Source organism: Equus asinus, chromosome 23, assembly GCF_041296235.1.
Source record: "Equus asinus isolate D_3611 breed Donkey chromosome 23, EquAss-T2T_v2, whole genome shotgun sequence".
In the NCBI taxonomy this organism is placed as follows: Eukaryota; Metazoa; Chordata; class Mammalia; order Perissodactyla; family Equidae; genus Equus; species Equus asinus.
The window spans coordinates 17,134,600-17,159,869 of record NC_091812.1 but is presented as its reverse complement, the minus strand read 5'-3'; the positions used below and the strand labels follow the sequence as shown (position 1 = coordinate 17,159,869).

General features: G+C 46.5%; 2 protein-coding genes across 3 annotated transcripts in view; both read right to left on the bottom strand.

Moving 5' to 3' along the window:
- Positions 1-10,340, bottom strand: part of C23H9orf153 (chromosome 23 C9orf153 homolog) — a 35,236-nt gene extending 24,896 nt beyond the window's left edge. The window contains exons 1-2 of the mRNA XM_070495822.1: positions 10,288-10,340; positions 9,179-9,431 (exon numbers count right to left, since the gene is read on the bottom strand). The gene's annotated coding sequence lies outside the window, so the exon portion shown is untranslated. The remainder of the gene's footprint in view (positions 1-9,178; positions 9,432-10,287) is intronic.
- Positions 10,341-11,217: 877 nt separating this feature from the next.
- Positions 11,218-23,125, bottom strand: ISCA1 (iron-sulfur cluster assembly 1). 2 transcript variants are annotated; one of them, XM_070495823.1, is made up of 5 exons: positions 22,875-23,125; positions 15,631-15,684; positions 12,957-13,062; positions 11,592-11,687; positions 11,218-11,513 (listed from the first exon to the last, which is right to left on the bottom strand). In XM_070495823.1, coding segments are annotated over exons 1-5 (480 nt in total). In that variant the 5' UTR covers positions 23,097-23,125; the 3' UTR covers positions 11,218-11,511. The 2 variants fall into 2 exon arrangements, with proteins under 2 accessions (XP_070351924.1, XP_044612813.2); XM_044756878.2 differs by lacking the exon at positions 11,592-11,687 and having other exon boundaries at positions 22,875-23,112.
- Positions 23,126-25,270: the final 2,145 nt, after the last annotated feature.

Genomic DNA, 25,270 nt, shown 5'->3' with positions numbered 1-25,270 from the left:
TTACACTAGCGTTCACTCTGTGTGGTACATTCTAGGGGTGACAAATGTATAATGGCGTGTATCCACCATCATGTATCATACAGAACAGTTTCAGTGCCCTAAAGTGTCTGTGCTCCAGCTTCTCCCTCGCTTTCTACAAGCCACACTGGGTGACCCTTCCTGAAAGAGAATTCTGTTCAAGATTTGCTCTTGCTTAAAACGTGCAGTGGCTTCCCCTGGCCCACAAAGTACAGGCTCATTAGCCTAGTGCTCTGGGCTTCTCACAAGCTGTAACTCCACCTGCACCCCCACAACCTCCCTTTCAGGTGGCTCTGCTCCTGCCAGTGTGTTTTTGGCACACCCCACACACGCCCCACTTTCCCACTCCCCTGCCTGTTCGTGTGGTTCTGTCCACACGAGGCCCCAGTGCCTTCTCTGCAGAGCTCCGCTCATGCCAAAGCCCACGTCAGGAGCTGCTCCTCAGACAGTCTCTGTGGCCTCCCGGGAGTCACCTCCCACTCCTCCGAGCCTCCCTGACCGTGTCCCTGTGTTTCCTCGATGGCATTCATAATTTTCCACCTTGCCTAGTTGTATGTGTCTTGTGTTCCCCAGTTGAGCAAAATGGGTAAGAGAACACGCTCTGGAATCAAAGCCTTCCATGCTGGCCCTTGACCTCAGTATTCAGGAAACACATGTGTAACACGGGGCTAAGTACAGCCTCTACTACCTAGAGTTGTGCGAGGATTAAATGAGCTAATTCACGAAGAGTGTTTACAAGATGGCCTGGTCCCTGGGAAGCACACTCACAAGTGTTAGCTGTTTCATTACCGCCACCACTGCCAACTGCTACTATGATGCTCCTCCTTCCACCACCCCTCCTCCCAGAGGGGAAGCCTGGGGGGACAGGGTGGGCAGCAGCAGGGGTAGGACTGGGTGGCCAGATTAGAAACAGCACGATTCCATCCAATAGAACCGCCATAGGAAGCCACCTGGGCTGACTGTCCCCAGCTCTGCGCACTGTCCCCAGAGAACTCTCCCTGCTCAGGGCCTCCAGTGGTTGCATGGATGGCGTTGTCAGTGGCGGCCCTGAGGACTGATGGCCTGCTGGGGCCGGGGGAGGAGGGAAAACCTGGCAGCTTTGGGTGGAAGCCAGTGTGACTGGTTCAGTTTTTCCACCATTCAGTTTTGGCTTGTCCCTGTGCACTGGCTTTGGAAAAAGGGGGAGGAAGCTCTCTACCTTTCTTTGACCTCTTCCTCGTTCAGATTCTCCTCTCCACTGAGGCTTTACACTCTCCAGGTGGGAGGTAGGGAGAGGGAGGAGAAGGGATGCCTGGCGTCGTGAGAGCAGGGCAAAGCCAAGGCCAAGCACGGGTGGGAACATGGTGGGGAAGGCAGAGGCACGGACATCTAGGGAGAGGGCAGGGCTGTTGGTGGAGAAGGCCCCAAGGAAGAGGGAGATTGCGCGGGCTTAGTCCCCCACTCCAGGAAGGAGACAAAAGTCTCCCAACCCTGATTTGTCAAAATGAACCCAGCCACGATCTCATCTCTCAGCTCCCGCCTATCCTGTCCGTCTCCACCACCACTTCTCTCCGCCTCCCCTTGCCAAGCCCAGACTGGCTTAATTTTCACTTTTCTGTTCTCTCATTATGCCCCATGAGTATATCAGTCGCTGTACTTACCACTTGCTTTACAGTTATCTGTTTAGGTGGCCTTCTCTTGTGTGAATTTGTGCGCCTGGGGGCAGGGGCTGGCTCTCATTCCTTCGGTAGCCCAGTGGCCTCGCTCAGCACCTGGCATATGCCAATGTTGAGTAAGCGTTCAGTAAATGAGTAACTGTCCATTGTGACATGTGGCATCCTCAAGGTCACATAAACAGCTATGTGACACTAAGGGTCAGGGGATTATCTTCCCACCTGAGGGTAAAGGGTGGAGGGTGGAGGATGGAAAGAAATTTTTTAAAAAGTGAACATTAAGTAGTTGAATTATGGGTATAATTTCTAATCAGATAAATTTTTCCTCCTATAAATATGAGCAAGATGCAAAGGAGAAATCGAGGCAGTTCAACAGATAGGAGACAGAGCTGCGCTCCCTACATCTGTCCAGGTGATCTGGTTGGAAGTGGATTGGGGCTGCTCGGCCAGGCTCACTCTCGCCGTGAGTCATGCAGCCGTGCTCTGGACTCCGTCCCCATCCTTAAACGGCTCCCTCGGGAGATTCTCGCAGCTGTCACTGAAGACTTTCAAAACGACCATTTCCCCTGAATGGAATCTGGGGAGTCCAGATCTGATATTGGTGTATTAGTCAGGGTTCTCCAGAGAAACAGAACCAGCAGGAGACTATATATATATATATGGATACACACACATGTATTATATATATAATATATATACACACACTTATATATACACACACTTATGTATTTAGAATTGGCTCACACAATTGTGGAGGCTGAGAAGTCTCACCATTTGCTGTCTGCAAGCTGTGAAGACCGAGGAAAGCCGGTCATGTGATTTGCTGTGAGTCCGAAGGCCTGAGAACTAGAGGGGCTGACGGGGTGAATCCCTGTCTAGAAGAGAAGATGAAGTGAGCAGTGAGGCAGGAAACGCAGGGGCGGATTCCTCCTGTGTTTTGGTCCATTCAGGCTTTCAATGGATTGGATGATGCCTACACTGGGGAGAGCAGCTTACTGGGTCCACGGCTGCAAATGCCAATCCTGTCCTGCAACACCCTCCCACACACACCCAGAAACAGCGTTTCACCTGGGCGTCCCTTCCACCAGCCAAGTTGACACATGAAATTAACCATCATAACTGGGTAACTAAGTAGTATGGTTAATTGAGAGTTACCAATTTTTAAAAATTATGCTAAAATACACATAAAATTCACCATTTTAACCATTTTTTAAGAGTATAGTTTAGTGGCATTAAATGCACTCACATCGTTGTGCAACCATCGCCACCATCCATCTCCAGAACTTTGTCATCTGTCCCCATTAAACTGTAACTCCATTCCTCTCTCCCCTAGCCCCTGGTAACCACCACTCTACTTTCTATCTCTATGAGTTTGACTGCTCTATGTGCTACATATAAGTGGAATCATATAATATTTGTCCTTTTGTGACTGGTTTATTTCACTCAGTATAATGTCTTTAAGATTCACCCATGTTGTAGCATGTCAGAATTTCCCCCCTTTTTAAGGCTGAATAATATTCCATTGTATGGATACACCACATTTTGTTTATCCAGTCATCCCTTGAGGGACACTTGGGTTGCTTCCACCTTTTGGCTATTGGTAATAATGCTGCTGGAACATGGGCGTACAAGAAAGTTAACAATTTTAAACAGAATTCAATAAATACAGAAAAGCTGAGACATGTTTTGATGTTGACGTAATCTTTTAGAAGGGTGACCATATAATTTATCAGCCAAACGTGATCACTTCTGAGAGTGAATGGGCCACTGTGAATAATTCTGCTGGGACATCAGGCATATGCCAGGACTGGGAGGGCAAACCAGGTGACAGGCTCACCCTCATCTGCAGGGGTGCAGAGTGTGCAGGAAAAGCCAGCCGGTCCTCCTCCTGCATTTCTCCTTTACTCTCTACTACCACACTCACAACACTTCTCACGCCAGATGTGTGGGGTTTTCCCCACAGCAAGCAATTCTGTAACATAAGCTGGGTGTCCTACAGACTAACTTGATTTTGACACTGTCTACCTGGGGAGAGTGTCAGATCCCATGGGTTAAGGGCTCAGTCCCACAAGACTGCTCCCCAATTCAGAGGCGAATTGCAAGCAGTAGGACCCCAGGTTTCCCACAACTTCTGTCTGACGTGACTAAAAATTGAAGGTTGCCATGACCTCCTTCCCCTTGGATTCAATTATTTGCTAAAGTGGCTCAGGGAACCTGGGGAAATACTTATGTTGACTAGTGTATTAAAGAATACAGGTGAAAAGCCAGGTGAAGACATACATAGGGCGAGGTCTGGGAGAGTCCCAAGTGCAGGAGCTTATGTCCCCATGGAGTTGGGGTGCATCACCTCCTGTTACTGGGTGAGTTCACCCACCTGGAAGCTTCCTGAACCCCCTCTGGCGGTTTTATGGAGGCTTCCTCACGTAGGCATGATCAGTCATCAACTCCATTTCCAGCATCTCTTCCCTCTCTGGACAATGAGTGGGGTTGAAAATTCCGAGTTTCTAATCATGGTTTGGTCTTTCTGGTGACCAGCTCCGATCTAGGAGCCCACCAGAGTTGCCTCATTAGAACAGAAGATGCTCCTAGTGCTCTTGTCACTTAGGAATTTACAAGGGCTTCAGAGCTCTGTGCCTGGAACCGAGGAAGAGACAGATATGTACATTTTCTATGATCTCACACAGAGGCAGCATTTCGGTGTTGTGAATAATGAGCTGGAATGGCTGCACACAGGTGTGCTGTGAGACACGTGGAGCCTTGACAGTGACTCGGGTGGATCCTTACGGGGCTAAGGTCGTTCATTTTTTGTAATACAGATTTGATATTGCGTTTCTTGTTTTCCTCTAAGAGGAGAAAAAATATGTGAAGTTTTGTAGTATTTTTGAGTTTAAGATATAGAGAAGTTTGTTATGTTGAGTAAAGAAACACAATTTCCTAAAACAATCTGGGTTTTCTTCCCTGTAAATTGACTTACTGCTAAGTTGCTTTGTTTTTCATAAATGCTACCTTTCTCTCACCTGACAGTTTACCTTGTAAAATGAAATCTAAGAGCCATAGGTTCTCAGGTTGGTAGGCTAGAGAAATCTATCTCATCCCATCCTTCTGTCAAGCATTAACTTCTGAAATCTCAGACAACCCATCCATCTCCCCTTGAGGGCCCTGGGGGAGGGGCCCTCCACAGCAGCCCTCCGAGTTGTTACAGCCTTCCCTGTCTGCTTTCCAGAAAACCGACACCAACCTTTCACAGAGTGTTTTGCTCATTTTTCAGTAAATTGTATGTGTAAGATCCAGAGACCATATAGGTTTTGTCAGCTGTGGAATCCCCAGGGCCTCAAAAGGTCCTAGCCCTTGCCATTCCCAGGGGTGGAATGCATTTTTCTTGATTGATGGAATGAATGAATAGATTGAATACTGGAAAATAAGGAATAAGAAAAGATCTGTTGCAGCAACAATTAGTCTGCTTGACTTGATTTCCTGACAAGTGTGGGGGACGTCCTACATATTTAACTTATTTCATTATACCTGATAACATTTCTGCCCCAGAGTCCTCATGAAGAATTTCATCTAGGTCAGTGGAGTGCACAATCTTTTGATGTTTTTCTTAAAATGCCCCCAATTGTTCATAAATAAGCATCAGCAGACACATCACCAAAGAACAGTTTCACAGCTGAATAATTAAGGATTCTATCAGTGTGGCTTAAAGAGCAATGGTAATAACTGGTCAGTATTTAGGCCATGTCTCACACAATAAAGATTAAAAGATATCTCCTTGCCAGACACAAAAGGACAAATGTATGACTCCACATATATGAGGTGCCTATGATGTGGGCTCGGCGAGCCAAAGAGTCGAAAGAAAGATTTCTTGGACTCTCAAGGTCTGGTAGTAGTGCTCCTTTATTCAGAGAATAGCATGGGGACAGGACCCATGGGCAGTGAAGGGCTGCAGGCATGGGGACAGGACCCATGGGCAGTGAAGAGATGCAGGCAGGGGACAGGACCCATGGGCAGTGAAGAGCTGCGATGTGTTGAGGGTTAGGGCTAAATTGATAAGGCATGGGTATTTGACTTATTTTCTACTAGACAATGGAAAGATGATGTAAAAAGTCATTAAATGGTATCAGTGCAGGTGGGGTCTGGTTATTGTGTGATCATATAACTTTACATATGAATCGGGTCATATAGATCGGCATATAGGCCAGGACACCTTGAGCTTCTCTCCTGGGGGCAGCCCTGATCCACATCACCTAGAGCAGACAAATTCATGGAGACAGGAAGCAGAGGATGGTTACCAGGGGCTGGGGGAGGGGGAGAGAATGAGGAGTTAGCACTTGGGTAGAGTTTCAGCTGGGAAGATGAACAAGTTCCGGAGAAGGATGGTGGTGATGGTTGCACAGCAACGTGAATGTACTTAATGCCACTGAAGTGTACACTTACACATGGTGAAAACGGAGCCAGCCCTGGTGGTCTAGTGGTTAAGATTCAGCCCTCTCACTGCTGCTGGGATCATTTCCGGGTTGTGGAACCACACCACCTGCCTGTCAGTTGTCATACAGTGCCCGTGGCTCACATAGAGAACTAAGTTAACAACTAGGATACCCAACCATGCACTGAAGTGTTAAAAAGAAAACAAAAGGTTAAAATGGTTAATTTTATGTGATGTATATTTTACATGACATAGCATATCTTCCTGAGAAAGGCAGGGCCCTGAGCCACCTTCTGCAGCCGTTCAAAGGGCAGGCGCGCTGTGCCAGACTCTTTCCTTCCTCTTATGTCTCCCTGAGACCTCAAACTTAGTCTTTCTATTTGAGAAGAGTCTGGTTCAAAAACGTGAGGATAAAAATGACTTGTGGACCCTCCAGGCCGCCTGGTTCTGCTGGCGAAAGCAGTGGTAGCTGAGCTGGTGACCCCAGCTACCAAGGAAGCTACTATGTGGAAAGGGGGCTGGGGTCCCTGAGATATTTTCAGCAGTTCAGAACACCTAAAGGTAGTCATAGACAGCGCTTATAGAGGTAAAACTGCCAGGTAAGCTGTCCTGGCCTTCGGGAGCTGTCATCTCAGGGCGGCAACACTATGAGAAACCCTGAACGCCATGGCGGGTGTTTAAAAAAACAAGTGCCAGCGCGAATTATCACTTAACCAGGTTCTTCCAGAGAAAAATAATTTAAAATCTTGCTACTCAAAGGCGGTCTGCAGAGCAACAGTGGGGGCTTCACTTGGGCCTTTGCTAGACGTGCAGAACCCCAGGCAAGCCCAGAGCTTTGGACCCAGGCCAGCATTTTACCAAGATCCCCAGGTGACTTATTTACATTTCCAAGCTGGACAACTTCAAGACATGGACTCCACGGAGAACAATAAGTGGATACTTTGTAGGCAACAGTTTGGGAATTACTTGTTTATGGAAGTAACCCGCTAAGGCTATCAAAGAAATAGGAGTTTTAAGCTGGGGGACTATTGCTGGTACAAAACCCTTGCCTTGGGGATGGTTGAATTTCATGCCATTAATGAGAATCACAGGCTTCACCTAAGATTTTGTAGGGGACCAAGGGAGGAAGTTGACATCACACCTCCCACACGACAATCCCCCAGTGGGCCCCGCATCTCAAAGGAGGTTGAGGGGAGGGTAGCCGCCAGGCCTGCTCTCCCCCTGAAGTCTGATGCCTGTCCCCTCCTGGGGGCTTCAGCCACCACTCCTCCAGGAAGGCAGGTTTCTCTCTGCATGAGAACTCTCTTAATAGTTAATCAGCCACTAAGAGAATGCAATTTCTCTATATGATTATATTTATAGTTCTTTTCAAACAAGTTACTGTGGTCATTTGAAAGAAATACAGCAAATCTCCCCCAGATTAATACAGGACTGTAACTCTGTAATTGCGTGGAAACTCATGTCCCTGATCTCCTGCTTTGATTGATAATCCATAGGTAAGGGGACCAGAACTACAATGTATTGTTTTCTCTAAGCTGGATGCTGTTTATGTGCAGTTAGTCCATCAAATTTCCCCAAATTCTGAGATCGTTCCTCAGAAGGGGAAACAGGCTCAGAGAAGTTACCTAACCTGGCACAAGGACACAAGATGATAGAGGCCCTGATTCAAATGCAGGTGTTATCTCACCCCCTGGACCTCGACCTCTGCCCACCAGCCTCCCTGCACTGCAGACTGAAAGTCAGCGCCGGGCTGGGCTGGCCGTGTCTGCATTCCCTCTGGTCAAAGGGGTCTCTCTGGCCCGGGTCACGTCTGCCCTAAGGCACAAATGGGGCACTGATAAACGGCTCCGCAGGCCACGAGGGTCCTTACAGCTGTTGGGTGGCATGGGAACAACCAGGCAGCTTAACATCATAGGCTTCTGAGTTTCCTGATCTCTCAGGCATCAAACAAGACAAGAAAGGCGGTTTTTAAAGGTGTTTCCTGCCGAAGGAAACCTAGGAAGTACTGGAAATCTTACAGACATTTGATCCTGAAGACATTTTTTCCAACCTCCTCCTCCCTTTTCTCTTTGAGAAAAAATAACGTGGGTCCAGAGACAGCGGGCAGGGAGATGCTCTGGAGCAATGCAGCACGGCAACCCTGTCTCTGGAAATTCTTCAAGGGGTATTTTAACCGCAGTGCCTGAGCCATCCAGTTAGCATCCTGATAGAAGATGGGGCTTCTAAGGGTGACAAGCCAATGGGAAGCTCCTCCTACAGCAGCTGACAGCCCGCATGTTGCACAGGACACTACGAAATGACCTCTTGCAGGACGCCCGGGGTTTAGAGTGGAGCTTGAATATGCGGCAGAATAGACAGAACATGATACGGCTGATACGGCTGCAGGGAGTCACTTGTCAAAATAACTATGATGTGCCTGGCGCTAAATGAACATCAACGAAATGACAGAGCTTGTGTCTTCGAGAACTTTTCAACGTTGCGAAAGAGACAGAAACCAAAACCCAAACCCCAGTAGAAGCGTTACTAGTTGATGGGCAAGAGCCACACCATTATGGCCTCACGGAGGTTGGTCTGCTAATGGAGTCCCGTGGAGCTCACCTGCTAAGGCTTCCTCACACCCGTCCCTCCCTCCGGCCCTACTCCGGGTTTTGCAGCAGCTTCCTCCTGGCCTCCTCCTCATCCAGCCTTCTCCACGCTGCACAGGGCAGCCAGGTTGACACTTCTAAATACAGTCTTGATGATCGCCCTGTAAAAACCGTTGGTGGCTCCCAACACCTACAGAACCTAGAGAAAGCCCCAGTGTCCCAGGCTGCCTTGTCCTCCGTCCTCTCTACTGCCCCCTTCTGCACCTCACATTCTTCCAAGGGCTCAGCTTCTACGTATGATTTCAAACCTCTTTAGTTCTGTCCTTCCCTCTTCCTCAAACCTCATGCCTTTGAAGACTGTGCTCAAGTGTCCTAACCTCTAGGATACCTTTTCACAAGTGCACCCTCATCTCAGTTCTTGTGACATGCAGTTGCCTAACTGCTAGGAGCCTGGGCTGCGGCCAGAAGGCGTGGGCTGTCATTCTGACCCGGGCACTTACCGTGTTACCTTAGGTAGATAGACTCTTTTGTCCATGCAGCGCCCCAGCTTCTCATCTATGACAGACAGCTGTGAAGACGTTTATTAGAACAGTTCCTGGCATGAAGCAAGGATGCAATAAATGCTCGCTATGTTCTCTTCAATGGTGTCTGTCTCGTCTGTCAACTTTAAGATCTTGGAGGTCCAGGACGGTCTCTGGTCATTTGTGAGACCTCGGGGCTAGTGGAGAGGAGGTGCTTACAAAAATGCCTGAAGTGAACAGTCAAGAACTTTCTTGGAGGTGAACATAAAGCTTGGATGACAGACTTGGAAAAAGCGTTTCAGATAGGGATAATGAAATGTGAGAACAAAGGAACGAATGTGGGTGGGAGGCGGGAGGAGGCAGCTTGGATGAGGTGGACAACCCTCAGAGTGAAACAGGGAGAGACAGGCTGCAGAAGAAAGGGAATGAGGACAACTCTGGAGCCAAGAGCAAGCTGAACTGGTTACTGCCAGGGCCAGGGAGACTGCAGCAACGGAGACTGGCTGCACGGAATCAGATGGGGAAAATTCTGGGCAGCAGAGAAACTAGTTAGAAAAACATGGCAATTATTGATTAAGTAGCTATAATAGCTACTACTCCCAAATCCTTCCTAAAAAATAAAAGGAGATTTTATGATCACAAACGAGGCCACATTTTTTTATTGACAACTCAAACTCTACATACATCCAGTATTACACAGACTGTGAGATGGTAAGTGGACTGACAATTATATTAATGACACAAACCAATGAGCATTACCCAGGGCTGCCGCTCTAGGTTTTGGTGTATCCTGAGCCAGGTACTTTAGTAAATACGACAAATGTAAGGGAAGCAGCTACTTCAATTCATGAGAATCAGCTCTCAAAAAAAGCATGTATGTCATCTCACGCAACACTTAATATGTCAAACCCAGGAAAATCACTAAAAGACAAAAGGAACACTGCTAAAAAAAAAGTTGGTGACAAAAATGTTAGGTTTAGAAATTTTAGTAATTGGACTTAGGATCCAGAAAGTGTAGGTGTATGGAGAATTTTAAGAAAAGACCCCAAGTTCTGCTTCATGATTACTACTACATTCCAAAAGGATATTTCTGGGTTGCTACGATGTCTTCCCTGCTGTTAGAAACCACTGCTTCATAGTTCTAAAGAAACAAGAAGGCAATTCACATAAATGGGTTCTAAAATAAGATTCCTCTCGAAATAAAAACTAAACATGATCTGCACCAAATTACAAAGAAATCTGATTAAAGTGTTGACCAGAGCAAAAAGCCAGACCACCCATGCACCCTCCCTGACTGCCTGGAGCACAGCGCAGGGAGGCCACCTACAGGGAAGGGGAGATGCAGCAGTCCCCTTCTGTCCCCACCCAGCCTGCAGCTGGAGGGGCGACACGGCCCTTCAGGCTCCCTGAGGATTTGCTTCCTAGGTACAGAACTGAGGGCATGGGCCAAATGGCTTTTTATAGATCTTCCGACTCAAAGGCTCTCAGTGTGAGACCCCACCTTTGAGCGGACATGTTGGGTGGCAACAGAAACGGACTAAACATGGTGGGGGAAGCATTCCTTATCTTTTGATGCCGTCACTCAGAACTATTCTGCAGTTCAAGGACATCTTTGTCTGATACCTTCATCTAATGGCTGGTGCTGCTAAAGAGTAAGTGAACGAGGCAACTGACAATGAAATTTTGGATGAAAATGTAGAAAGACAATGACAAGTTTGGGAGAAAACCAATGCCCCAGATCACACCTGCAGTCAGGACTGTCTGCCTCTGAATTTTAGGAGCCATCAACCTGGTTGGGAGATGCACATTCAACAGAGATCTAAGGAGTGTGAGAATGTTTCCTGAAATTCTCCCAGGAAGGTGACTGTCATGAAGCTGGTTCTAACAGGAAGGATGCAAGCAAATTAGGTGCAGGGTAGGATTTGTTTTTCTTTACAGATAAGAAAAATGACCCAAAGAGAGCGATGGCCCCTAAAAAGAATACAAATACCACTTTTTCTGGAATCTAACACACTGGCTTCATTTTCAAAATGCACACTTTATTGTCCTCGTAAGGCAGCCATACGTTACACACCTTAAGCACGTGACAATCACATGATCTCTTCAGTAAGTCCCGGGACTTCCACAGCTTTCCCGGGGCTTACAGTCAGCGCACTCCCGAGGGGTCAAATATTAAAGCTTTCTCCACAGCCACACGTTCCTTTGATGTTTGGGTTATTGAAAACAAACTCACTGGATAATTTGTCTTCAACATAGTCCATTTCTGTTCCTAAAAGTGTTAGCTGTGCTTTCTTTTCGATGAACACTCTGACTCCTTGGGGAGAAGAAAACACGTGTCACATAAAGCCTGCTGACTCGAAGCTCAAGTGAACTTTAAACAGTAACGACTCACAAAGCCACAGAGGAAGCTCCCGAGTGTGTCTCAGTATCTCCTTTAAGGGATTTAGTGTCCAGCTTCCTGTCTGGCCCCTCTTTCCCACACAATAATCTATGTCAAGAACAATAGTATTAGGCTAGACAGATGTATACAAGAAAATTCCAAAATAATTCCATGCAAAACTAGAACTTGCTTTTCACTCCACTCATTTTTCCAATTTGCAACACGAAGAAAATGTATATATTCTCAGTGAGAATTTTGTAAAGATGGAGTCAATAAAACATATGAAAACCTTGCAATGACATCTGTACACACGGCAGTGCGAGCCTGGAGACACAAAAAGACTGTGACACAGCGGGCTGGTTTAATAAGAGCAATCAGTACAACACAGCAGTTCCGTCCTTCTGCGCCTGGGCTGGAAAACTGCTAATGACATAACCCCTAGTAATGATGTAGGGAGAGGTTGGCATCTTCGTAAATGCAACCGGTTTAAGAAAACTTTCTTCCTTGTAATAAATTGGAGTAATTACTTAAATATGAACTACACATAATTATTAGATCTCTTCTTAAGATGAAAAATTGAAGGTTTAAGATATTTTATGTATTGACTTCAAAAACAATATATTAACAAATGTCTTTACTGGTCAGTCCCTTTAGTTTAATAAAGTGAATCCACCCAGGGAGCCCACGCACGCTGGCTGACAGCACGCCTCCTACACACAAGCACTGCTGTAGACCCTGTGCACACTGACGTCCCCCCAAAGTTGTAGCAGGAGTGACTTTGTTTTAAATAGGTTTACCAGATTACTGGTTTGCGGCAGGGAGTGGATGTAAAATGTAATTAAAGCACTGAAACTTTAAAAAAAACCCTGGAAACATAGATTCCTCAAAAGCATGAGATGACGTTATTTGACACAGATGTCAAACTGCTGCTTCAAACAAAAATGGCTGGTTCATTCTCAAGTTTTATCACCTTAAAACTTTCTGCACACGACTATCTTTCATAAGTGAAATGAATAAATAAGTTTACTCAATAATCTATCAGTTACTAAGAGCACAGCCTCTGGAGTAAACTTGACTGGGTTCAACTTTTCACTAGGCCACTTACTAGCTGTGTGACCTTAGGCAAACTATTTAACCTCCCCACGCCTCAAGTTCCTTCATCTGCACAGTGCGGACAAGATGGTACCATTCTCCCCTGGCTGAGTGTATAAATCAGTTAATACATGAAAGTCCGTCAAACCACACCTACCTCATAGTGAGCCCCATACACCACTCTACACCATAGCAGAGCCATTCTGACTACTATCGTTCATGCCACGCAAGGCTAAAAATCTCAGGCAAAACAAAGTGCCCAGAAAAAGTGTGCTCAAAACTCACCGTCTTGAACGACTTCTTCATCAGAATCTCCTTTTGTCTTCGTATATTCTAGAGTATATGAGAGGCCATTACAACCCCTAGTTCGTACACCAACTTTCACACCTACCTGAAAAAGTATCACAAATATAAACTTAGTTTTCAAGTAGTAGAGATTAATTACTTTAATAAAAACCCTGGCTATGTGACATTTTCCATTTCTTCATAAGCTAAAAGATAAATATTTCTTGCTATAAAATGTCTCGAATGGCAAACAAGTATTTAAAAAAATTAACTTTGTACAAACATCACTACAACACTAGCAGGGGTCCAAAGAGAATAAAAACCAATGACATGCAAAGAAAATAATACAGAGAGGAAAAAACCCTTAAAACTATAGTCACTACTACGCTAAAAAATCAGCTTATATGTTTTTTCCTATTTTCTTCCAGCCCTTGTCACATATATAATCTAAACATAGTTTTTATTATAGCACAAATGAAAATTTTATTCTCAGCTTTGTTTTTTCTACTTACGACATCATTTTCCTATGTAATTAGCCTTCACAATTATCATTACCAAGTAATGCCTAAATATTCTACTATACCAATGTATGTTTATTACTTAACCCTTATTATTAGTCATCTAGGCTGAGAATAACTTTTTTAAGGGAAGAGTTTTAATTCCAAAAATGAATTATCACTTTTTTTTAATGGAAAAAGAAAAGTATCTCACGGCAGAGATGACTACCTAAAAAAATCAGACTTTCTCAAAAACGTTCGTGCTCCACCTCATTGTGTGAGATGTGCTCAGGGAGTTTCTCTACGGTTTGGTTCACCAAGGTTCCTGGGCCATCACCTGGCCATCACACTGCCTCTCCACAGCCCTGAATTCTAGGGCAGACCTGTGTAAACATTCTCAAATACCAGAAATCAAAAGACTGCAGCAAATATAGAGGTAAGAACTTTAAAAAGTGAGCAAACAGCACTTTTCAAACATCGAAGTCTACCTTAATCTAATTTTCTAACAGTATCTACTGCATTTCTATTCTTGGGTCCTATGTGCTCTTTCATTTAAGTATACAATCAAAGTATTATAAAAAGTATGATTTCACCAAGCAGATCCTGATTCCCTTAAAAACAGCAATGTGTACTTGCTTCAGGAAAGCAAACATAAAGCAGGAAGACACATGGTGAGGGCGAGTCAGAATGCTGAGCTGCCTGCAGTCCTGACAAGCTGAAGCACTCAGAGGGTAGTCTCCTCGGTCCTTAACAACAAGGAGACAGAACTATGGTTTGATTCACCTTGAGAGCCACAGCTTAGGGAATGTAGGTGGGAATGCCACATACGTAGCATGATGGATAATAAACTACCTAGCTGAAATTCTGGGGCACATGTCATAAGTATTTGTTTAGCCTAGTTTTTATCTTTGTAAACAAGGAGACTCAAGCAAGCAGGCAGTCCAACTGTTAGGAATGGACATAGACACAGAGCGTGAAAATATGGCTTTCGGGTAGCTGGAGTTTGGAAAAGGGATTGCTTGTGCCATAAATTACACCCAACGAAGTGTTTGCTCAATCCTTTTCACATCAATATGAACAAATATCCCTCAAACCTACAAAGCTAAATTCTTGTTTCATTTGGTCAAGGTATACTCTAGCCAGTCTATCCAAATGGAGTTGGAACACTCATACACTTTAGCATTTAATAATTCTTAAGATGAAATGTGCTAGAACTCCATTACACTGTACTACAGGTTGTACAACGGAACCCAGAAAACCACTCTGTAGTCTAATTACTAAATATTCATAGTGACTTGAAAGTAGTTTACAACATCCCACAGGCAATTAGCAAGGCACTAAGATTAAGATGATGCCCACACTCCTTACTCCACAACTCTATATTTAGGAATACAGCCTACGCAAGTGCATGCCACAGGCTTGGCCCCCTAAAACAATGGGCCTGGCACCTACAGATGCTAAACATTTGTTGAATGATGTTTGTAGAAGCGCTGAATGAAAACAATCCAAAGACCATTAATATGGGGAATTGGTTAAATAAATCAAACCTGTTCAACGGAACATACTATTATATGCAGCCACAAAAAAGACTGAGGCAGACCTTTTCACAATGATATGGGAAGATCTTAGGCTATATTATTAGGGGCAAAAAAGTAAAGAACAGCACGTATGGAATGCTCTCATCTAAGTAGGAAAGAGAGACACACACAACCGGAGCAAGCATAGCTAGGCCAGTGGGTGCCCTCAGGGAATTATTTTTGGTTGTCACAGCTCAGGAGTGGGGCGGTGCCACTGGCAATCTAGTGGGCAGAGGCCAGAGACACCACTGAACACCTTGCAATCCAGCCCCAACAAAGAATTATCCAGACAAAAACATCCACAGCGCTGAGCCAGAGAAACCCTGGCGGAGGCAGATAAAGTGCATGGACTATCTGGGAGGATGATGAGAGGCCGCCGCTCAGAAGGAAGAACGACAGTGAAGCGTTTGGGGTCAAAGAATGACTTCCTTTTCACTGAACACCCCGTTACATTATTTTAATTTTTAAAAATGAGCATATTTTCCTTTTTAAACAAAAACCCCTGATCAATGAAAGCATACTGTCTATCACAAGATAAACTCATTGTGAAAATACAACTTCAATTAGTTACTAAATATTTGTCTGACTGTGTTTACTCACGTGTTCAGGCTTATCTTTAAGAAGTTGTTTTATCTTGTTCACTGCTGAAGGTGTCTGAAAAAAGAAAATGTCATTAAGTTTTTAGTTACAAAACTTGCATTCTTCAAAGCCTTATATTTCCTAGTCTTTAAGACTATTCAAGTCTGTCTTTAGCAAACTCATGTGACAAACACATGTTCCATTCTTGCCAGAGCCTCGTGGATTTTATACACAAACATATGAACTCTACTCAATTCAAAGCATTCTGTTTATTTTTATTTTTAAAATATCTTCTCTAGCAACATCCTTTTAGTCTTGCTTTCCCTAGTCAAGGTCAGCTCCCTGTAACACACTCTATGGTACTATCTACTTACATCACAAATGTAATTTTTCCGGGCAGGATCTGTTTGGGGCTCCTACTGTATGCCCAGCAATAAGCACTCTGACACAACCGAGGCACTCAATAGCCAAAGACTGAATCAAGTACCTCCCTGGGAAAGCCAACCTCCAGGTGTTTTTCCTGTTGATTATTATTAACTCTACTGCTTTTTTGCTACCCCAATCTATTGCAAATCCATCAAAATGCATGCCTAGAGGAAAAAAGTGTACCAGTAGCAACCCAGACTGGTTTCTTGTACCAGTCTCACCAAATGTTCACACAGATTCTAAACATGACTTAACTCTACATTTTAGGATTTCTTGATGAAAAGACCTAAACTAGTCGACTTCAGAAACAAGAACAGGGAAGAGTTGTTTTCAGGAGAAATGCTGCTTAAACTAGCCTCATTGTCCTCAAAATGAGAAAAGCATCACAACATATTCTATGTATAGGTCAGCATCACCAACTTCACTTTCTTGGGAAGGAGGCTGTTAGGGACAAAGTCTATTCCAGGGCACTCCTGGTCCCCTTCCTAGCTATGTCACAGCCCATTTCTTGGGTGAATGGGGATAACAGTTGAGGATTCCTCTTCAGGATTCTTGTGAGAATTAAATAAACAAATTCATGAAGGGCATTCAGAACAGTGCCAGGCACAAAAAGCTCAATATCAGCCAGTTATTATTACAATGAGTACATCATAACAAAGAGATCATATCCCTCCTACTTTGTTTCATTAGCTCCTCTAGCTGGCAATGCTGTGCTGGTCCTCCAGTTTTTATATTGGCATTTTACTGGTTTGTAAAATCCCAAAGAGTGGACATCATGAACTACAACCAGGTACGAACTACAGTCAGAACTCATCCTGTGCTGAGAGGGCAGACCCAACGGATGGCCCAGAGCGTGCTCTCCACCTGTCTGGTGGGGGCCCGGCCAGACGAGAATCCTGAAGCAGAGTCTGGTCCTAGTTTAGAAAGGCCACGAAACCAATTCACAAGGATGAGACTAGCATTTCTTAAAAACACAAAATAGAAGACAAAAGAAAATGCATTGCACTGAAGACGAATGTTTAGTAAGACTTTTATTTGTTATTACTATATAGTGAGTATGTACATATATATATTTCTTATTGTGTGTCACTGTAAAAGAAAAAAAAAAGGGTAAAAAATCACTACCAATAGGTGGTCTATAAAGGCCTTTTCCACGATTCCATGAGAAGAGGAGCCAATCAGTGTGAAAACACAGGGAACAGTATGGAGGAGGAGGAAGAAGGAAATGCTGAAGAGCAGAATTAGGGCCTTTTTTGGGGAGATCATAGCTTACCAACATCAAATAGTTACAGAAATATTTATGAAAAATTTTTTTAAAAAGTGCTCACTCTTAATGATTGCCAGTAGAAACTGACTCCCATAATTTTCATGGTCCTATTTCCCATGTGAGTCCTAAACAACTTAATCTAAGTACTGTCAAATAGTAAAAGATTTCTGATACATTAAAAAAAAAAAGGCACAGCAATGAGAAAACATTCGTTGGAACGACAAGCTGATATGAAGCTGGCGGGTCACAGGTGCGGAGGGTCACCACGGCATGATCTGAAGGCGCACAGTATGCTGTCAGCAAGCCCCGCGTGATTTTCTAAAGGACCTAATTTTATAAAATACTATGTTTTCTTCTTTTCCCAACTCTTAGTTGAACACAAACAGTAAACGAAAGCACCTCATAGACAATGCTCCACAAAGTGGCTGATGGTCACATCTTATGCCAAAAGGTGCGGAAGGGAAAAGCGCCCGGTGCGCCTGGGAGTTGTGCTACAGGTACTCAAACGTGTCTTCATTTTCCCGTGTCAGGCAAAAACCAAACACACTCCACTTGGAGGAGTATTGCTAATGATGGATAACCCCGCTGAGCGCTCATTTAAAGGGAAAAACAGGGTTCTTACAACTTCCCAAGTGACGGATCTGGTTTTCAGAACCGTCAGAATGACTAAACATGGAATATTTGGGACTTAAAAAATTCTAGCGATAAAAAAAGTACTTTTTGTATCTCAGTCCCAGGCAGAAGCTAAGGATCCCACTTTGCTCTAGGTCTCTTTGCACACTTGGGCAACTTTGCACTGAAGTAAAACCACTCTGGGAAACAGTATAAAAACTTCAACTAAACAACATGCTGCAGGCCTAGCAGCCCTCCAATTTCAATGCATTCCCCACACAACTAAGAAAGCCACACCTTTCCAAGAGATTTCTGCATCATTAATGACTCCAATTCACCCGAGACCTGGCCAGTGAGTTAAAATTTAAGAGATTCTTGAAACTCAATGAAATATAATGATGATTTTTAATCTACTCATATATATATCACAAGAACACAAAAATATCCTTGAGCGAGATATTTTGGCCTTCTAAAAAAAAGATTTCCAATCTGTTTTTGTTGTTAAAATTATGGCAAAAGGCACTGTAGATGAACACATTTTATAACTACTTCATAGCAACATTCTTTTACTTTATCCAATGCGACAGGTATCCTCAAGCATTCCCCGGGCAATTTTCATTTTTTTGCTAAGAAAACAAAATGAAAGCTCAAACTCCATGATTATGTATACTACACATGTGCCAACAACTACAACGCACTTTAATTTCATTACAAATCTGGGATTTTTATTTTCTCCTATTTCTAAATTTAGCATTTTAATGTTTAAAAGATGCTAGATAAATAGCAGCCAATGAACAAGTTACAGTATATTTTGTTTAACTCGTTCTTTAACAGCTATGGCTGCCATTATGGTGGTGTTTCCCCTCCATCTTTTCCTATTCATGTATGTCTGTATATGTATACATATATATATATATATAATCATATAGACAGTTTTGTAGCCTACATCTTCTTTTAAAGATTGGCACCTGAGCTAACAACTGTTGCCAATCTTCTCTTTTTCTTCTCCCCAAAGCTCCCTAGTACATAGTTGTATATTCTAGTTGTGAGCGCCTCTGGTTGTGCTATGCGGGATGCTGCCTCAGCATGGACTCATGAGTGGTGCCATGTCTGTGCTCAGGATCCAAACCAGTGAACCCTGGGCCACCAAAGCAGAGTGAATGAACTTAACCACTCGGCCACAGGGTCGGCCCCACAGCCTACATTGTAAAAGCTTAACATGTTCCTCATTTGATACATAGAAATAAACATATATTCACCACTTACTGAGTGCCTTCTAGGCGTTTAATGGTTTATATGCATCATCTTTTTATTCTTATAATTCTGTTATTTAGGTATTAAAGATTAAATAATTTTCACAAGGCTAGTCAGTCAAAGAATGAAGAGTTATGACTCACAAACTTAAAAAAAATCATTATTTACAATGACTACATAGTATTTCACCAAAAGAATTCACTCTAACTTAACCAATCTCTCATTGTAGACATTCAGGCTACTTCCGCTTGTTTCCTGTGCAATGCCCCTTAAACTGCCTACATATACAAATCTTACTGCTTGGTCACTCTTACCAAGGCCTTCAATGAATTAACAGCTCCTTACTGAGTCCCAGTGTATTTAACATCGTATTGTTTCGCAGTCCTTCTCAACCAGGTGCCACTAGAAAGCTGTACATAATGAATTAACTTCTCTCCCGTGCGTCAAGAATGATGCTGGCTCTGTACATCATTCTCTCACAACTTTGGTTGAGCTTTGTGCACAGCTGTGGGCACACCCCCAATCCTAAATTAGGGTTGCAGGGATTCTCATTTGTACAATGATGGAAAGAAAGGCTTCTGCTGGTAGGGTAGTGTTCAGTCTTTGGGTTCTTTAGTTGTATTTCACTCCCGCTCCTACAAATTCAACTCCCTGTGTCAATTCCTGGGTATGTAAGGAAGTACGGGGAGGGGGACATCCTCTTTGGATGTTCTCCGCAGGCGTCCAAAGGTACTCACTTTGATGTGGTGGGTTGGAGTCTTAAAACATTCAACCAAAGAACCATCTCTGGTTTGCACAGAAGTGTGATGGGCAGCTGTCACCAGTCTAAGCCTTTCTCTCCAGCAAACTCCCAATCCTCTCCTGGTTTAACATTAGTTAACGCAGATAATTTGGTGCTGACAACATGGAATCATGTTTTCATTTCATCACTTCCTTTTCCTAGCTTTTTGCTGACCTCTGGTAGACTGAACAGGTACAGTGCTTTTCAAAGGTTGCAACACGTCAAATTCTTGATGTCACAATTTGTATATCTAGGTAACATATACCCCTTCTTACCTGTTTTAGTGAATTATCTCTAGTTTCATTTGTTTTCCTCTGTCTCCACCATTAGCCCTTTGATGACCTCACTGTTTTGGCACTTAACAAATGTTGGGATTAAGAATGTTCGCAAAAACACTTGAAAACTAAGCACAAACAGCAATACGTGACTGCCATAGCGTCTTGAGACTAGGGAACACGTGCCAGGATTAAAATGACTGCCAGCCTGCTAACACAGGCCCTTGGTGGAAATCAGTGCGGACGTGTTTTTTCTCTGCACCAGCTTCTAAGAAAGAAGGAACATCTAGTCACCGGGTAAGCAGGATTAGTTCAGACAATGACTCCTGCAAGTTTATCACAACAGTTAATCAAAGGCAACACAGAACCCTTGTGGACTGAGAACTGATGTAATAAAGCAGTGCTGGCAGCAGAATTAGGCTGGTGAGAGGACGCACGTAATGAAGCAGGAGCAGCAAGCGTGGAGAGCCCAGGTCTCAGAATGCGACTGTATTATCATTCTCAGTAATTCCTAGAGGTGGCGAAGGCCAGGCCCAAAACTGTCTCCCAGGGCAGTGGGAACTATATAACTCCTTTATTTTTTGTCTTGAAACACAGTGGGTCTTAAACGTCTGTTGAATAAATACGAATGGAGAGGAAGGGGAGGACTCACACATTTTGAAGAAACAGGTAATATGCCAAATAATGCAGAAAGAAAAGGCCAAAAAGTGTTTCCACACTTTGACTCCTCCTGGCTCTACCATTACCGGTGGTAGAATTCTTTCGAATTCGGAGTAACTTTTACTGAGATTTTCAGGGGACACAAAGCCTGAATTGTGGCCCCCAGTTCCTGTGGTTTCACGACCTTGAAGAACTCTGAGAATCAACGGTGTATCTTTCAGACATGGAAACGGGCGGGATGGCACAGGAAAAGGTACCACAGAACACAGGGCTGTCTGTGACCAGGACCACCTCTTCACGGGCGTGCAACAGCGACCCACTACAAATGAATTCTCCCGCCTTAGCAGGACTCTCTTCTATTTTGCTACACCTGATCTTCTGGCAACCGGCCTTCTTATGGCATTAGGTTGAAAGCAGTCCATCATTCGATGTAAACAACCTATCTCCCCAGTCTCTAGGGCAGGATGCTTCTTAACCGAGAATGGGGTGTATGTGAAACTGCTGAGCTGATGATAAACTTTGCTACGAAATGACCCTCTTCCAAAACTGCGAATACATGTGCCTGCTTAAAGCATACGGGTTTCTTTTGGGGTCAAACGTTTTGGAAGTAGACAGAAGTGATGATGCACAGCACCGTGAATGTACTAAACGCCAGTGAACGGCACACTTTAAAACGGCTAACGGCGGATGTGGATCTTCCCCGGCTAAAACGGCCACGGCAGGCCAAGCACACAGGCCGCGGGGAACCGCCTCTGCGCTACGCACCCTGCCCCTCACCCGCACGCACGGACGCCCAGCCCCGGCGCCTAGCCTCTCAACCGCACGCACGCACGCCTGGCCCCGGCGCCGGGCCTCTCACGCGCGCGCACGCACGCACGCCGGGCCCGGTGCCTGGCCTCTCACCCGCACGCACGCACGCCTGGCCCCGGGGCCTGGCCTGTCACCCGCACGCACGCGCGCCGGGCCCTGGTGCCTGGCCTCTCACCCGCACGCACGCGCGCCGGCGCCGGGCCTCTCACCCGCACGCACGCACGCCTGGCCCCGGGGCCTGGCCTGTCACCCGCACGCACACGCGCCGGGCCCTGGTGCCTGGCCTCTCACCCGCACGAACGCACGCCTGGCCCCGGCGCCTGGCCCCTCACCCGCACGCACGCACGCCTGGCCCCGGGGCCTGGCCTCTCACCCGCACGCACGCACGCCTGGCCCCGGGGCCTGGCCTGTCACCCGCACGCACGCGCGCCGGGCCCTGGTGCCTGGCCTCTCACCCGCACGAACGCACGCCTGGCCCCGGCGCCTGGCCCCTCACCCGCACGAACGCACGCCTGGCCCCGGCGCCTGGCCCCTCACCCGCACGCACGCACGCCTGGCTCCGGGGCCTGGCCTCTCACCCGCACGCACGCACGCCTGGCCCCGGGGCCTGGCCTCTCACCCGTACGCTCGCGCCCGCGAGCGGGACCCTCCCCTCCGGCGGCCTGAGGACGCCATCGGCGGAGCCGCCGCGGTCCGGCGGACTTCAGGACGCCCCGTCCCCGCCGCTCCCGCCCCACACGGGGGTCCTCGGAGGGCTCCAGCCCCCGGGCACCGGCAGGGGCGTCCCGGTTGACCTGTCCAGCTGCGCCGGCACCCCGCACACCTGGCCTCTGACCACCTGCCCTCGAGGTCCGCGGCCCGCCAGGATCTCGGGCGGCCCGGGGGGGGGCGGGGGGTTGGTCGGGGGCGTGGTGTGTGTGTGTGTGTGTGTCCGGCTGCGCGCACACGACGCTCCCGGCTCGCCCCTCCCCCGCCTGGCGGCGCGCGGCCTACTGGGAAGCGTAGTCCCGGGCGCCGGCCCGCGGAGCAGCCCCGCCCGGACTTGTTTATCTCCCAGCAGCGGTAGGGGAGCGCGCCCGGGGCCCGCCGCCCGCCCGCGCCACCCCGCCGCCGTGACCTCCCGTCGCGGGGCGGAGGTGACCCAGCGTCATGGACGCAGCCGCGCGCCTCGGCCACTCACCAGGGTGAGGGCAGCCCTAGTGGGCTGCAGCTTCCTCTTGCTCACGGCCCGGACGGTGGCTCGGACTAAGGAAGCCGACATCCTGGCCGTCCCGGCGCCCAGGTGCCTCGGGCCGGAGCTCGGCCGCCTCAGCCTCTCTCCATGGACACGGCGGGCGCATTGACGCCACAAGCCCCGGCGCACGGCCCCAGGCCCCGCCCCGCGCGGCCCCTCCGCCGCCATTGGGCGGGCCGCATGAGTGACGGGCGGGGCGGGGCGGGGCCGGCGCCAGGGCCGCGGGCACGTGACGCGGGCGCAGCGGCGCGGAGGAAGGTCGTCCCCGCGAGGACAGCCTCGGCGTGGCTTCGGGAGTGGGTTGCTGCGGGCGGAGCGGCCAACGGCGTGGGGACTCCGGAGGCGCGTCGCTGCATGACTGTCCCCTGGGCAAGGAGCCGCCGCTTAAGAACGTGAGGAGGCCCCCCAGCATGGGAGCTGATGCTCTCGAGGCAGGACGGTTCCGCGCGCAGCCAGCCACCTACGCTTCAGCCTTCCCTTTTGGTCCAGCTAGATGGTTTTCAAGAGCGTAGAACTACCGCAGAGAATCGTGTAATAAATAAAGATCCCCCCTCCCCCAACCGCGTGCTGTCCTACTTGGGATGTTGAAGGATGGTGCTAATGCAGTTTTCGCTTTAGATGCTGGCTTTGGATCCCTCCCCTACGATGTGACTGGGCAGCTCTGAATACTCACACTTATAACTAGTACCAGTCAATGCGCTTGATTGAACACCTGTTTGTCAGACCCTGTCGTAGCTGCTCGGTGGCCTCTGTCTCTTAATTCTGCCTATTCAGCAAATAGTCCTGAGCACCAGGCACTGTACCTGGGCGTCCACAGGAGGCCTGGTAAACGGAGGCCCGGGGAAGAGTGGGAGATGCTGGGAGGAAGGAAGCGCGGCCGGGTCAGCAGTCGGGAGAACAGGATGGCACTTTTCAAAAGTGCCAGGGGTGAAGGGAAAGAGGGAGGGGCTTGGTTCTGTGGAGCGGCGCTAGCGGGGTAGATCCTCGCTCAGTGTTTTGACGGGGAAAGAACTAATCAGTGCAACGGGTTTTCGTGGCCGCTTTATCTTTCATCCCCTAGAGTCGACAGGGTTGGATAGTTCAAAATTCCGTTAAGTAGTTAATGCAATCGCATTGACAATAAGAGAATCGTTATTTTTTCCCTAAGCCCCACTGCACACAGATACTGTAGGATTAGGAGGCATCTTGGCTATGTCTGACTAGCTGGGTGATTTGGGATAAGTCATTTTACTTCTCATGTCCTTCCTCCTACAGATCTTGTGAAGATTAAATGAAAAGCCCTTAGAAGAGTGCATGGTACGTGGCAGCACTCAATAAACGCTAATTGTCAGCAGATATTTAAAGATGCCATATATTGTGAAACTGTTCTGTATAATGCTGTACAACGGTGGATACATGTCACTATACATTTGTCCAAACCCACTGGATGTACCACACCAAGAATGAATCCTAAAGTAAACAAGGGGCTTTGGGGGATAATGAAGTGTCCCTGTAGATTCATCACTTGTAACATGTCCCACTCTGGTGCATTATGTGGATAGTGGGAGAGGTTGGTGTGTGTGGAGATGAGGGGGCATGTGGGAGCTCTCTGTATTTTCTACTTAAGTTTGTTGTCAACCTGAAACTGCTCCAGAAGATAAAGTTTGTTAATAGAAATGTAAAAAAGGATGCCATTTATCATTTTTATCAAGTATTGAAATAGTTATACAGTTGTGGAGCACTTTACAGGTTTCCGAGGAACCCAAGCATATCATCTCATCGCAGCCTCACAACTCTGAGCTGCGGAGGGCAGGAGTGTTAGCACGGCGATTTTACAAAGGATCCTTGAACTCAAGCCTTTTAGTCTAGTGCATTAGACAATATTTTAAAAATCTAGTCTTAAATTTTCTGAGTCAGGATCTGGTGTATATTTATACAGGCTTCTTTCCTCTATTTAATAGACACTAGTTTTTAATTGGTGAACTGTTTCGCATGTAAGTGCGAAGTCACATAATCCACCTGTCAGGGCATCAGGCACACCTAATGTTATTTGAAGCTGGCACAGCTCCAAGAGATAAACTCGTGTTAGAAGAGTTTTCATGACTATCTCAGAGAAGCAGCTGTCCTGTGGTGTCGAAATGAGGTGGGTGTGGAAACTGTTGAAGGAGATTGCAAGCTCTAACCATTTTTAGATTTCCACTAATAGCTTAAAAACATATTACTATAGGGAAATGTTCAACACTGCATTTTAGGATTTAGTTTCAGCGTTTTAGACATTTAAAAAAGTGTTTTCCTAGGAAGACCTCACTTGATCCTCACTATTCTGTGGGAGGGCAGGTATGATTTCCATTTTATAGGCAAGG